At 41.7% G+C, this 14,398-nt stretch overlaps 1 protein-coding gene across 10 annotated transcripts in view; it reads left to right on the top strand.

Moving 5' to 3' along the window:
- FAM193A (family with sequence similarity 193 member A) overlaps positions 1–14,398 on the top strand; it is a 60,958-nt gene that overhangs the window by 15,558 nt on the left and 31,002 nt on the right. For all 10 annotated transcript variants that reach the window (XM_083748575.1, XM_083748579.1, XM_083748583.1 and 7 more), the window contains 2 exons: positions 12,930–13,042; positions 13,589–13,837. In XM_083748575.1, the coding sequence (XP_083604701.1) occupies positions 12,930–13,042; positions 13,589–13,837 (362 nt within the window). The remainder of the gene's footprint in view (positions 1–12,929; positions 13,043–13,588; positions 13,838–14,398) is intronic.

Here is a 14,398-nt window from a genome sequence, read left to right as displayed (position 1 = left end):
AATTGTTACTGTCTGGGAGGTTTTCTTTACTCACAGTGATTCAGTAAGCCTGGTGTTGCTGGATATTTGAACAAAGAATAAACCACAACATTAACATGCAATACAATTAAAATTCAACAATAAAAATGGTAAAATGCAGCCTAAAAGCTTTCTAGAAGCAGAAAAATGAAACCAATTAGTTCATTTTAAAAGACGTTTAAAATACTTTTGGCTCATTTTGTCCCTGGCAAGCTGGAACGTAAGACCTGTCTGCCTAGTTGGGATTGAAAGTTTGTTTGGTGCTTGAACCCAGTTTTGTTGCCAATGCTCAGAACAGTTTTCAGTCATGTTCTTGAAGATGAACAAAAGGCTGCTTATGTGAAATGACATATAATTGAGGATACCCACATAAAATATTGTCAGACTTCATATTTTTATGTTAAATTACCTCATCAGTTGGTTTCCACCATATACCTTCTGACAAACAGAATATATTTTAGAGTGAAGGCAACTTTTAAATAATTACATTGGCGTTCATATTTTATGTATTACAACACATTTCTTCACAAAGGGACCAAACTTCCAGCCATTTGTGTTATAATGTATAATGGTATACTTATACCCTAGGGACACTTAATATGAAGTAAGTGCTATTGAACTCAGTGACTGGGGAGTAGATGCCTGCCTTGTTGCTTCACAATAAAAGTATGTTTCATTTACAAAAGCCCATCTGCTGCTGTGGTTGGGAAAATAGGTGTCATAGGTGGACAAAACGTATGGGTTGTTCTGTTCTTGAGGAAGCTAAACCCTGGACTCTAAAAGTGATTCTGAACTCTCAGATTTTAAGCTTCTATCATTATCTTAATCTAGTCCTGTAATTGGTTGTTTTTACCAGACCCTCTTTGGTATCTTTGTATGCTAATTTTTAAAATTCATTTTCAATAACAATCTTCCAATTAATGACAGATTAAATCAAATCAATCCAAATTACAATAATAACAATACCACCATTTATATATTTCAATTATTAAATTTTTTGGGGGGGGGGACTTCCCATGTTCCAGATGTCTAGAGATAATCGTCCTTATTCTCAGTCTAATTAGTCATTGTTCCTGTGGTTCACATCTTCTGTAGCAAAGTTTTTGTATTGTTAACACACAGGAGGCATTTTTTATTCATCTTATTCTCTGTCCAATTATTTTGGTGTTCAGTCCTCTTATCTCTCCTTTGTTTGTCAAGTTCTCATTAAAGGCACCGGGCTTTGTTCCAAAAATAGAGTTTATAAATGGCAAGTCAACAAGTTCTCTCTGATGTCTCTTAATGAGCTGGTGTCCGTATATGTCTGTACAGTGGTACCTTGGGTTAAGAACTTAATTCGTTCTGGAGGTCCGTTCTTAACCTGAAACTGTTCTTAGCCTGAGGTACCACTTTAGCTAATGGGGCCTCCCACTGCTGCTGTGCCACCACTGCGCGATTTCTGTTCTCATCCTGAAGTAAAGTTCTTAACCCGAGGTACTATTTCTGGGTTAGCGGAGTCTGTAACCTGAAGCGTCTGTAACCTAAAGGGTCTGTAACCCGAGGTACCACTGTATATAATGCTGTATTGTAGGGCATGCTTCCCAGCTGTATATTATGTGAGAATTATTTAAATTCCTCCAAGAATAAAAGGACCTCTCCCCCCAGCTCCTCCAGGCCCTAGAAGAGCTGGCAGGGATCCAGCGCTCTCCATCCTTCTGTCCACAATTTCTGTCCACAATCATGTATAAAAATAATCCGTACAAGCAGATGTATTTTAGAATGAAATACACCCCAAGTTCAAAGGAGCTCTTTTCCATTAGAATCCCCCTTTTTTTGTAACTGTGCAATAATGATCGCCATTTTCTTTCCATCTTCAGCCTGAGCCGCCATATCTGATCTTATTTTGCCAGCTCTAATTCTAATTAGAGTTCTCCGTTGACGGCTGTGCATCATGCATTCAATTAAAATTTTCACCTCTTGTGTTTCGTTCAAGTAATTAAATTCTTTCTGGATGAGCTTCGCCAAATCGTGATGTATATAACAAGTACGGAAAGAGCAGTTGCTCACCTCCTTAGTCCACGTTTCAAGATGAGAGTCCGTTTAAAGTCCAAAGTTCTATATTCAACGACTGCATAATTTGACAGTTTTTTCCCTTAATCTCCTCCATCTGGAACATGCTTGTTTTTTGTCCAAATCTTCTTATTTTAGAAAACAGGTGTCTCCTGCATGCAGGAGTGGCTCTGGAGAGTGCCAGCCATACTGTGCTCTTAGACACAGCGTCCCTGTCGCTCGCACCTTGATGCAAGCTGTAGCAGGAACCCCCCCACCCCAATCATTCTGTTTGTATAAACTTCACACTCACACACTACATACGCCACATTTCTGTTATAAATTCATAGAAAATCAACCATACATTGGATTTGCACTGTTCCATTTTTATTTTACTCCCTATGACAAGAACTAACAAAGGGGGGTGACTTAGTCAGCCATAATCCCTTCACTGTCTCAGCACATACACTGGAGCCCTGCCCATGCCAACCCTGATGATCCCAGACAGAAGACAATCAAGATCACAAAGAACCTGCATATGGGAGTGGATTCGACATGGACTGAAACAAAGGACACTGATCAGATCTTCCCTCAGGGGGCAGGAAACTGCAAAATCCCCTTTGTCTCCTAGAAATTCCTGGAAGGGGAGGGGGGAAGGAGGAACCAGCCAGGTGACAAGACACTCAAGTTACCACCAACTCCTCCCTCAGCCCCTCCTTTCTGTAATGTATGCCTCCCTCAGCACCTCCTTTCTGTAATGTATGCCTCCCTCAACCCCTCCTTTCTGGGGGTGGGCTAGACCTAGAGGAGGGGAATTTCAAAAGTTTTTATAAGACCTTGCACACTATTCTTCTGGGTCTTTCCTCTCTCCTGCACGTGAGGGGAATACCCTGTTGCAACAGTTCAATAAAGACCAAGCCTACAGGCTGCTGTTTTGCTCCAAGTTATCCTGGTTGGTGTCTTTGTTTTGTCCAAGGGAGCCCTCGGATTTTTCCTGTAACAGTTTGGCGACCACGAAGGGACACTTGGTTCTCCTGCAAAGGTGAGAGGGGAGATAGAGGGGATCGGGCGCCACTGGGCAACCTTAGCCCAGGGATCCTTCTTCCTCTCCCTGTCTCCTCTTTGCGGGCGGTAATCAATCGTCACCAAAAGCCCAACCAGGGGGAGCAAAGGCGAGGTCAAGCCGGCTAAAAAAAAAAAAAAAAAAGAAAAAGGATCCCGGGATCCGCGGGGGACATCTTCAAACGTGAGTATGGTTTGAAGTAAATACATTGGGAGGGGGGTGGAGAAGCAGTGTCCCCACGACAGCCAGACTTTCCTTCTTTCATTTCTGGCGTAGCCCCTCGGAGTCGGCCGGGTACGCTTTAACTCTGCCCTTTTCTACCCCGATTCTCCCCTTCGGAAAGTGGCCAGGAGATTGCGGAACTTTACTGTCTGGCGTTACCTCTCGGAGTCGTCTGGGTACGCCAAAACCTTTCTCTTTCTCTCCCCTCAATTTCTTACGCGGAGTGTGACCGGGGAAATTGTGGCACCTTTTACTGTTTTCCGGCGTTACCTCTCGGAGTCGTCTGGGTATGCCAAACCCTTTCTCTTTCTCTCCCCCCAATTTCTTACGCGGAACAGGTCTGGGGAAATTGTGGTACTTTTACTGTTTTCCGGCGTTACCTCTCGGAGTCGTCTAGGGACGCCTTAATCTCTCTATCCCTTTTCTCCCCCGTTTTCCGTCTTGGAATTGAGTCCGGGAAAGCGTGGCTCTTAGTTATTTCTCTGACGTTCCTCCCTCGGAGTCGTCTGGAGGCGTCCTTCAAAGAAAAATTCTCCTCCTATCCTTTTCTCCCCCGTTTTCCGTCTTGGAATTGATTCCGGGAAAGCGCGGCTCTTTACTGTTTTTCTCTGACGTCCCTCTCTCGGAGTCGTCTAGAGGCGTCCATCCAAGCTTTTTCTCTCTCTCTCTCTCTCTCTCTCTCTTTTCTTGTCTATTATGCAAACAAAGCCGCCCCTGCTGCCTGGCGACCTTTGTTAGGGATGACCCGGGTACGTCAGAACGCAAGGTTGTTTGTTTCCTTTCCAAACCTTCATTTTCTCGGGCCTTAATCTGGCATTGCACTGCGCAAGCGTCCAGTAGGGGTTCCGAACTTAGTCTCAAAGGCTAGGCAGGAGGCTGTCGTGGAGGGTAGAGGGGGGAATTGGAGCCCCACACTAGGGTTAGTCTTGTAAGCAGCGCTGAGGTAAAGGAATTCCGGGTAGAGAGACCCGTGGTTTGAGGTTCCGGGCAGAGACCCGTGGTTTTGTTTCAGGTTCAGGTTTGAGATTTCCAGAAATTAATTCGTGGTTTATTGATAAGTAGGAATTGTGTTAGTCAAGGGTACTTTGAGTACTGAAAGGATCCTTTTCTGTCCCCCCTTTCTTTCCCATTGCCCCTCCTCCCTTGTGTGTGTGCATCCACTCTTTCTGTCTTTAGCGTACTTCGTTAATGAAAAGAAAAGAAAAAAGCCTAATAATAACATATGAGAGAATGGGAGCTCACTAAACACCCTAACTGGACTCCTCCTGGCAACAAGGCTTCCATGAAGCCTTTTGCCCCAGAGAGGATTCTAATATGCCCCTCCAGCTTGTCATTTCCAATTAAAATAAATAAATAAAATAAAAATAAAGGGGCAAAATGGTCTTTCCAAGTACAAAGTACGAGACCATTGTAACTTTTAGTGGGTGGATTAGGCCCACCACCTGGAACCCAGGGCACAGTGGCCACCCCAGGAATCCTTCAACAAAATCAGGGTTTGAACCCTTAGGGAGAGCTGAACACATCAAATTTGTGGTGTTGAACTATAACCTAAAGCTAGAACATGAAACCGTAAATTTAATGGTGCTCAGAAGGCAGTAGATATAATAACAGCCCAGCCTGAGAGCCCACGCATTTGAGATCTTAGTTTCTCAAAAAAAGAGGGGGGGAAAAGAAAAAAAGAGAAAAAAAAAGGATAAGAGATGTACTAAAGGATTTGGAAATATTTCAAGGGTTTGTGTTTACATTGGCTCCGGCATCCACAGACTGTTCTTAAATGCACATAGTTTTAAATTGCAAGCATGCTTCGAAATTTTAAATCTAAGGAAGCCATGTTGGGCCTCATCAATCTTAAACAGGACCAATAAATAAATAAATAAAAATCATTAGAATGAAGTGTGCAAATGTTTGTTCTTTGAGAGAGGCTCCAAGGAGTCTTCCTCCGAGTAGCTTGAGTAAGGAGCATGATTTTAAGTTGATGGTAGATAATGTTATGTTGCAACGTTTGAGTTTATGAGTTTATATCTGTGTTCCAGTATTTTTTCCCAGTATTTTGAGATGTGCTGTGAAGGAACTAATGTTTCTGCTGCAAAAGCCTAGTAGAGCCAACTGCTCTCTCAAGCTAAAATGCAGTGTATGTATTTCATTAAGCGTCCGCCTATGAAAATGTGTTCTTTCTAAGAAAATTTGTATTAAAATTGGTATTAAATGTAGAGGCTTCCATAGCCAGCAAAATTGTCTATCTGAGTCCAGTCCTGATATCAGTCTTCCTGGCCTCTTTTCTTAAAAAAATGCCCCTTTGTTTCATTCTGTCTCTTTCAGGGTTTTTTCCCCCTTCTCCTTCTTACTTCTGTGCCAGGTAAATTTACTCCCAAGTAAGCTTCCTTTAAAGGAAACTGCAAAGGGGGGGGGCATAGATTAGGCTTACTATTCCTCTGCAAGTTCAGGAAAAACTCACTTTTGTATTCCTTTTAAATCAAATCTATGGCTGTTTTAACTATGCTTTATAAGAGATCCTCTCCCTCTTAGGAAAAATGTTCACTTCAATCTTCCTTTAAAGATAATTTCTCTAGGAACTTGAAGGAAGCAAACTCACTCAAACGTATCTCAAGATCTGCTAAAACGGTTCTGTGTAAAGTTGGCTACTTTTCTTTTCCTCTTCCTTAGTACATGATAGGAGCATAGATGTTTCCTTTCCCAGTTGAGAATCTGTACTTAAATGTATATGTCTTTTTGGTAGTGCAAATCTTGCTTTGAAATCTTGCTATGAACACTGTATTTAGGGTTGGACTAGATGACCCAAGGGTCCTTTTTAGCTCTCCCAATTTGTGGCTGTGTGGAGGGCCATGTGTCCGCAAGCATGTGATGAGTTGAAATTCAGCCCAACTTTGCTCTTTGTTTTACTTTAAAAAAAGGTGAGAGGTAAAATCCGTGATGTTTTGAAGCAGAACTGGTAATTTCAAGCATTTGAGTGATTACAGTGTTTATCATTTTCTCTACTATTAAAAAAAAAATCAAACTTCAAAGTCAATTCAAAGTTTAAGCACATAAAATACATATGGGTCTTGACCATTTATCCTGTAAATAAAGGGCAGAAAAATTTGTCTGCAAATGGTAAGGCTAAAATGACTGAGAATGTTAAAAAAATCCTATGAATTCTGACTCTCTGGCCATTTTCCCCATATATAAGGGCGTGGCATTGTTCCACGAATGGCCAGAGGGATATCAGCCCTTTCCTGTACATAAAGGAAGCAGTCCTTTTGCTTGTTTGGTGAATACTTAAATTGCTGAGTTTCTCTTTTTTTGTTTAAAAAATCTAACCCTATTTTTAAAATCTACTCCATACCCTTCATTCCCTTTATTCAAATGGTAATTTAGCCAAAAGATTCAACATTTTCAATAGGATTAAAGGTTTGCTGAGACATGAACTCTGCACATGCACAGAGGCTAGATCAGCAAAAAAAGGGGGAGAGAGAGATAGAGAGAGGAAGGAGGGGGAACTGTAGGGAGTGAGAGGAGCTTGGGCTGCAGGGGGAAATTTATCCAAATTTCCTTATGTAAAACTTGGAGCCACTGAGGGAAATCACCCTTAATGTGTCCTTTGCTCCAGGGGCTTTGCAAGACAAAAGGTGTGCCAAGTTTCAAATCTTAACATGATTAACATGCCAAATTCTTTTCACAGGTAAATTTCAAAGCACTCCCCCCCCCCAAGGGATTTAAATCACAGACTTTGTGTGCATTTTAGGAACAGCATTTCCTGACAGGCTTCTCACATGAAATAATTTTTCCCTTTTAACAGGATATGTGAACCCCGATAACAAAGTGGTTGTCCCTTCTTTTCTCCCACAGCAACTTTCTTTCCTGTTCTGTGGAGCAAGTCAACAAGTCTGAATCCCTGACACTTTAAGTGACAAATAATCTCTTTTCATTTATTTGATCAGTTTTTCCATGATGTCTATGAAATTAATCGAAGCACAACCAAATATTGTTTGTGGAATGGTATTTGTTTACACTTTGCCTGATCATTTCTTATTAATTCTGTCATTTTGGCTAGTTCAAGGTACTTGCACAACTTTAAATTGCCATTCATTTTCTTGGTATTAAGTCATTTCCCAGTATTTTGCTATTAACATTCTAACTGATGTTGTCACATCAAGAAACACTCTTTTATTTTCATTTGGGATTCCTTGAAATTGTGTGTCTTAGCATTTATTTATTTTTCGTTCCTCATAGGTCATTGTGTGTGCGTGTGTGTGTTTTATTATTATTTTTGACCTTGTATTTTTTTTTACAGTGAAGGAAAGCAAACAAACTTAGCAGATAATAACAGTAATTATATGAAAATGTGATAATAAGATTGAGATGAGTAGAATGCTTAACATGCTAAGATTTTATTATTTGCAGCTAATAACTCAAGGAGATTTTCTTGGGGAGGGGGTTTTTGCTCTTCCCTTTTCTAACTGTCTTTTTAAGTCCCTAAAAAACAAAAACAAAAAAAAAAAACTTAACCCCTTGCAGGATATCACTTCTACAGATGTGCAATAATGAAAAAGCAGCAACAACCCCCCAACTCAGTTCTTCGCCATCACAAGACCTGCGACAACAGAAGACACCAAAGTTTACAGAGTGGCCACAGCTATCTCTTTCAAAAGATATAGACTGCCGGGGGAGTGGGGCTGACAAAGGGGGGTGGAGTTGAATTGCAAGGACATTTTCTGACTTTCTGAAATGTGTCTGACGGTGTGTTATTTCCACAAAAGGGGAGGGGGCTATTTTTGTGACTATTTTTGTGTGTAATTGGTTTTGTGTTTTATGTCTTGTTGCTTACACCCCAGTGGAGGATTCTCATGCATTTTATGCTTTTTCTACAGATCAGGCTATTATGTAGTCCAATGTTTAGAATTAGATAAATTTATAACCACATTTAGTTGTTTCACCTGGCACTCTGCCAACTTCCCTACCCATTTTAAAAATGTGCTAAACTCACTTTACCAAGGAGACGCTTCTAAGATACATGAAGGTGGATATGCTTTGGTTTAGCAGGAATGATCCCTTATAGAGTTAAATTGACTTATTTGGACAAGTGCCCTTTTAAGAATGGTTTTCTTTTAACAGATTGGTTTGAAGAGCTGAGAACCATGGGGCAAGATAAATTCAAATTGGACTCACTTTGAATTGGGCAAGTGTATCCAGGCTGCAAGTAGCTTTTTGGTCCTTAAAGTGCAAGTGAGCAACTTCCCATGACTGCAAGACGAATAATAAAACTCCATAGGAAGCCAAGGTAAGGACATTTCCCTCAGGACGTGTCCAAACCTGTGGCAGCTGTGGTGAGTGCCAGGCAACATGGTTAATATGAAAGCCCTAAGGGGATTCACCAGGGATTGCTACTACTGTTACACCAGGCCGTGTGAGACCACAGAAGAGCTACCTTGACACCTGAGAACACAAAAATGGTGGGGGGGCAAAGCAAACTGCATTTTCAGTCATCAGTGGACCTTCCTGCTAAATGTAAAGCATATGCCACTATTGAGAGAAATATTCCTTCCAAGGTACTAGAATACCACAAGTAACTGAGCAACAAAATATTAATTTTACATGATATCCTATGTCTAACTATGTGCACTGTTACACCATTATATTTCTATACAAATATGCTTAAGAAACATGACATCCAAGTCCCTTTCAACTTCACATGGACACACGCATCTGGGACGGAGAAAAGCAGGTTAATATTTACCACCTTAAATTGTGCGGAGAAAAGGATTGCAAAGTAACCACCTTTGCAATCTTATCTCCGAAGGGGGGAACTGTAGCAGGAACCCCCCCACCCCAATCATTCTGTTTGTATAAACTTCACACTCACACACTACATACGCCACATTTCTGTTATAAATTCATAGAAAATCAACCATACATTGGATTTGCACTGTTCCATTTTTATTTTACTCCCTATGACAAGAACTAACAAAGGGGGGTGACTTAGTCAGCCATAATCCCTTCACTGTCTCAGCACATACACTGGAGCCCTGCCCATGCCAACCCTGATGATCCCAGACAGAAGACAATCAAGATCACAAAGAACCTGCATATGGGAGTGGATTCGACATGGACTGAAACAAAGGACACTGATCAGATCTTCCCTCAGGGGGCAGGAAACTGCAAAATCCCCTTTGTCTCCTAGAAATTCCTGGAAGGGGAGGGGGGAAGGAGGAACCAGCCAGGTGACAAGACACTCAAGTTACCACCAACTCCTCCCTCAGCCCCTCCTTTCTGTAATGTATGCCTCCCTCAGCACCTCCTTTCTGTAATGTATGCCTCCCTCAACCCCTCCTTTCTGGGGGTGGGCTAGACCTAGAGGAGGGGAATTTCAAAAGTTTTTATAAGACCTTGCACACTATTCTTCTGGGTCTTTCCTCTCTCCTGCACGTGAGGGGAATACCCTGTTGCAACAGTTCAATAAAGACCAAGCCTACAGGCTGCTGTTTTGCTCCAAGTTATCCTGGTTGGTGTCTTTGTTTTGTCCAAGGGAGCCCTCGGATTTTTCCTGTAACAAAGCCAACAGATCACAGACAATTTGTGGGTCTGTGAGACAGTCCTCCCTCACCTTGGAGAATCTGCCAGGGCTAATTACCCTCATATCAGCCCTGAATTACTGGCACAGCTTGGGTCCATTCATGTGGGAGGCAGCCATTTCCCGCAGCAGGAAACCAGAAGTCCGGGTATCTTTAAGGATTCTGGCATCACCTCACATGGGCACTAGAGGGCTACAAAGCTTGTGTTGTATTTAATGTTACATGTGGCTCTAGAAACATTCTGTTTTATCAGGGGCATGGCAGATATTATTGTCATGATTAGATCATTGTTTACATGAGCACAAGTTGCTGCTCTTAAGACTGATTAGATTGCCCTCATAGTCCCTTCCAGCTGTACAATCTTATGATTAGATTGGTCCACTTCTAAAAAAAATGTATTGAGCAGATATGACAACTTAATGATGGACAGCAAGCACAGGACTGAATTTCTTAGCACCTGATTTCCAAAACTAAAAAGGTCGCAGCTGTTGTGATAATATCCTGAATTGAACTTTTTGCTGTTGATTCCTCTGACCGCCAGCCCTGATGGAGTCGGGGATCAATGCTTGACTTGCAAAACTGTTGGCTCAAACTCTGCATTTCTGATACTGTGTGATTACACTGTATGTTGTCTGGCAGACATGTAGAACAGTGGATTATCAGAGACTATTGATTCCTAAATGCCATTAGCAGAAAAGGGTGACACCCATTTTCGGTACGTACACTAGTGGCCAAAATTGTGGAAACCTTTTGGAGAAAGTGTATTTCCAAGGTTTGATGGCTCATAACGCGACCTTTTTTGGGGGGAGTAGTACCATAAAATTATATATCAATGGAAAGATAATTTAATGAAGAATGTAATGCAACAAAGTCTGTTTAATTATCTGTACTCTATCAAACGTTATAGCCAAATAACCAGAAAAAGGAGTGTCATCTTATTTTGGCAATGATGGCTCATAGCACTACTTTTTTAAAAAACTTTTTTTTTTTTGAGTAATGCCATAAAATTATATACCAAAGGAAAAATAATTTAATGAAGAACGTTTTCCAAAAGGTTTCCACAATTTTGGCCAGTACTGTATCTCTTCTCTGTCTGCTTCATGTAGTGAAAAAAGCTTGGATTGATATGAATTAAGAATTTCAGAGCTTTGGCTTCTGTACAGTTTAACTAAAAACAACCTATATACAGCTACAATATTGAGTTTTATTTAGTGTTTGTTTAATATGAGAGCAGCCTTTTAAACATGTCCACAATAGTTAGTGGGCCACAACTTTTTTTAATAACCTCTTTGCCCATACATGTGTGGAATGGAGATACAGATATAGATAGATATGGGGGATTCTATTGAAGAAGTATCATTTTATATACTCTATATATCTCCTCCTTCAATAGTATCCCTTTTGCTGTAGCCATCCATAGATTAGAGGATTAAGAAAAAGTATGAATGATGGTGTCAGGGACGCAGCGGGAGCGCAGGGAGGGGAGGCGATGGAGAGCGAGGGGGAGCAATCCGAGGGCAGCGCAGGAGAAGATGACAGTAGCCCGAGAGATTCCATGAGCCTCTCCAGCGAATCGGAAGATTCACAGAAGGGGGAGCCGGTGGCCAGGGCAAGGGGGGTCCCAAGGGGGACACCCCAGAAGCAAGGGGCCAGCGGGGACTCCCAGAGCAGCAGTTGGAAATCAGGACCAGCTTCCCCACCAGAGCGTAGTGGGGGGGAAGAGTCCCAGATATCGGGGCCAGCGGATTCACCACCAGCGAGAGAAGATGAGTCAGGATTGACCACGCCTCCATCGGAGAGCGGGGGAACGGTCAAGAGGAAGGTTGCCGGTTGGGCGCGCGCGCCAAGTTCAAACGTACAGGCAAGCGGCACAGCAGGTAGCCCGGATAGGGAGCCAGGTCCTAAAGCCCGCCGGAAGGAGGGGCAAGAATCAGGGGGGTCAGCGTCAGAAGAGTCCAGAAAGGATGAAACCCCAGCAGGCAGGAGGGCCCAGAGGAGGAAGGAGCTAAGGAAGAGGTGGAGCAAGGCTAGAGTCTTAAACTGGTGTGGAAGGGGAGGAGATTCAGACGGAGCTTCGCCGGTCTAGGGTTTAAGACGTAGAGCTGCACGCTGTGGCTTTGAAATGGAAACTGAACGTCAATAAAGACTTTTGTATATAACTACAGCCGGGCGTTGGTCCTCTGTGAGCTGGGACATAGGGGCGGCTCTGACAGATGGTCTCCTAAAAATATTTTTGTCATGAGTTAACTTCGGAGAAACAATTATCTTTTCCTCCTACCTTCCCTGACCCAATAAAATACAAAAAAAAACAACTAACATACTTAGACTGACACATATAGCCTAATTATGTATTTACTTAGGAGAAATTCTGTTGTGCCTACTGTGACTTACTCTCAGGTAAACGTGCCTAGGACCTCAACTGCATATGCTTGGAAATTAGCTCCTTTGATCTCAGACTTAGTTCCAAGTAAAGTGTCAGTCTCTTTCTTAGTAAGAGATCAGCAGCTGCACCTTCTTTTAAATACAAAGAAGGGCTTGCCTAACAAATTCAAACATTTCCGTTTCAGGACATGCTGAATGTAAATAATCTAGTACAAGTAATCAAGTGGACAATTTTAGAGTCACAATTGACTACAAAATGCAGCTGCAATATAGCGTTGTTTATGAAACATGCCAAATTGAACGCATTATTCAGTTATGCATTGGTACTGAATCCTTACTAAGTGCTGAACTGAACATGTGTAATGGATTTTGATTTTTTTAAAAGCAGGCTTATATTTCACCTAACTGCAGACATGAGTCTTGATTAGTCCTTATTACCTGAGGACAATTTCTACAGTACTTGCCCCAGGTGACCAGCAGAGTAGTAATTTGCAAGCCTCAGAAAGAGTGCGTATATTATCAGATTGTGCTTAATCAGGTTATTAATTTCATTTTGAATTTATGGTTTTAAAATGATTTTTTGTCAACAGTAATTAAAATGTTACTGAAAATAGCTCACAGTTTTTATATATCCTTGCTAATTCTAGTTAAATGGCCGTAAAGCAATATCTGGAGAAAACAACTTCACAGACACAATGAGGCATCTGTTGTCATCAAGACTGAGTATTTCTGACTGTCCTAATTGCAATTTCAGGCACAGGTGAGTAGATAATATCTAATAGCTATAGTAGTAAAATATTATTTCATAATAAAATCTTAACTGAGAGCTTTCCAAGTTGTGTGTCGCGACACGTTAGATTGTTGGCTGCAGTGTGTAGGTGTGTTGCGTGAATGCTCCCCACACTCCTTCCGGTGCTGGAAAGGGGTTAGTTTAACCTCTGGTTTGCTAGTAAAACTGAATTACTGTGTTGCAAAATGATTCATGTCTAAAAAGTGTGTCACCAACATGAAAAGTTTGGAAAGCTCTGTCTTAAACTTTTGGTGAACCAGTTCCATCTTCCACAAAGGTCTGCCTTCACCTCTGCACTGGAATAGCTAGTCACCATATCTGTGCTGCAGCTCTGTGTCTCTGGCCTTGCTTCATGTCACCCGTGGGAAATGCTGCAAATCTTCCTGGCTTTTGGACTCTGTCCAAACTTCTCACAGGAAAAACTTTCCACTGGCTGTTTTATGTATGAATATTTAATTTAATGAAATTGAACAAAATATTGGTGTTGATAATATTATGTTTTGAATTCGTGAACAGATGTACTTGTGATGACTGCAGCCTTTCGCATATTCTGATGTGTGGAATCATGGATTCACCAGCTACAGGCGATGTCCACAGTAACCAGCTTCCCCTTCAAATTGATTCTGCTCCCGATTATCTCTCTCAAATGCACTTACGAAGTATATCATCAGGAAGCTCAGGGTCTAGTTCCAGTTCTCCTTTTACTGACCAGCAGATAGACAGACAAAGACTCATCCTTGCAGATAATAGCTCTGGATCACCTTTGTAAGTGTGGCCTTGTTGTTCTTTTGATCATAGTAAAATGTGAAATTTTGAGAACAGAATCTAACAGTAGTGAAAAGAATTTCTTTGTGTGCAGTGGATTTGCTGGGTCCTTACTGCTTTTCCAGTGGCAGTTCCATGTGCTGATGTTGAAGAGGGTGAGCAGCACTTGGCACAGGGCATCGAATGCAAGTTAGAAGACAAAGAAGATGAGACCCTGCTGTAAATATAGAAGCACTGACACATACACTTAAGGCTCTTGTGGACCCCAGCTTTAGAAATACTGTATATTTTTAAACTTGTGATGATAATAATAGCACCTTTATTGTCAATGTACAACCTGTGTACAATGAAGTTAACAGAGCCTCCCCCCTCCCACAGACACTCAACCTCATTGCACTCTGTGTGCTTGCCGCACAACACACCAACCCCGAAAGTCAGTTGCACTATATTATTTTCCATTCAGCAGCCTAACAGCCCCCGGATAGAAACTGTTTTTTAGTCTGTTGGTATGACTGATTATACTTCTATATCTCCTGCCTGAGGGTAAAAGATTAAAGAGGT

Source organism: Podarcis gaigeae, assembly GCF_964106915.1.
Source record: "Podarcis gaigeae genome assembly, chromosome: 7".
NCBI lineage: Eukaryota > Metazoa > Chordata > Lepidosauria > Squamata > Lacertidae > Podarcis > Podarcis gaigeae.
This window is presented reverse-complemented; position numbering and strand designations above follow the sequence as displayed.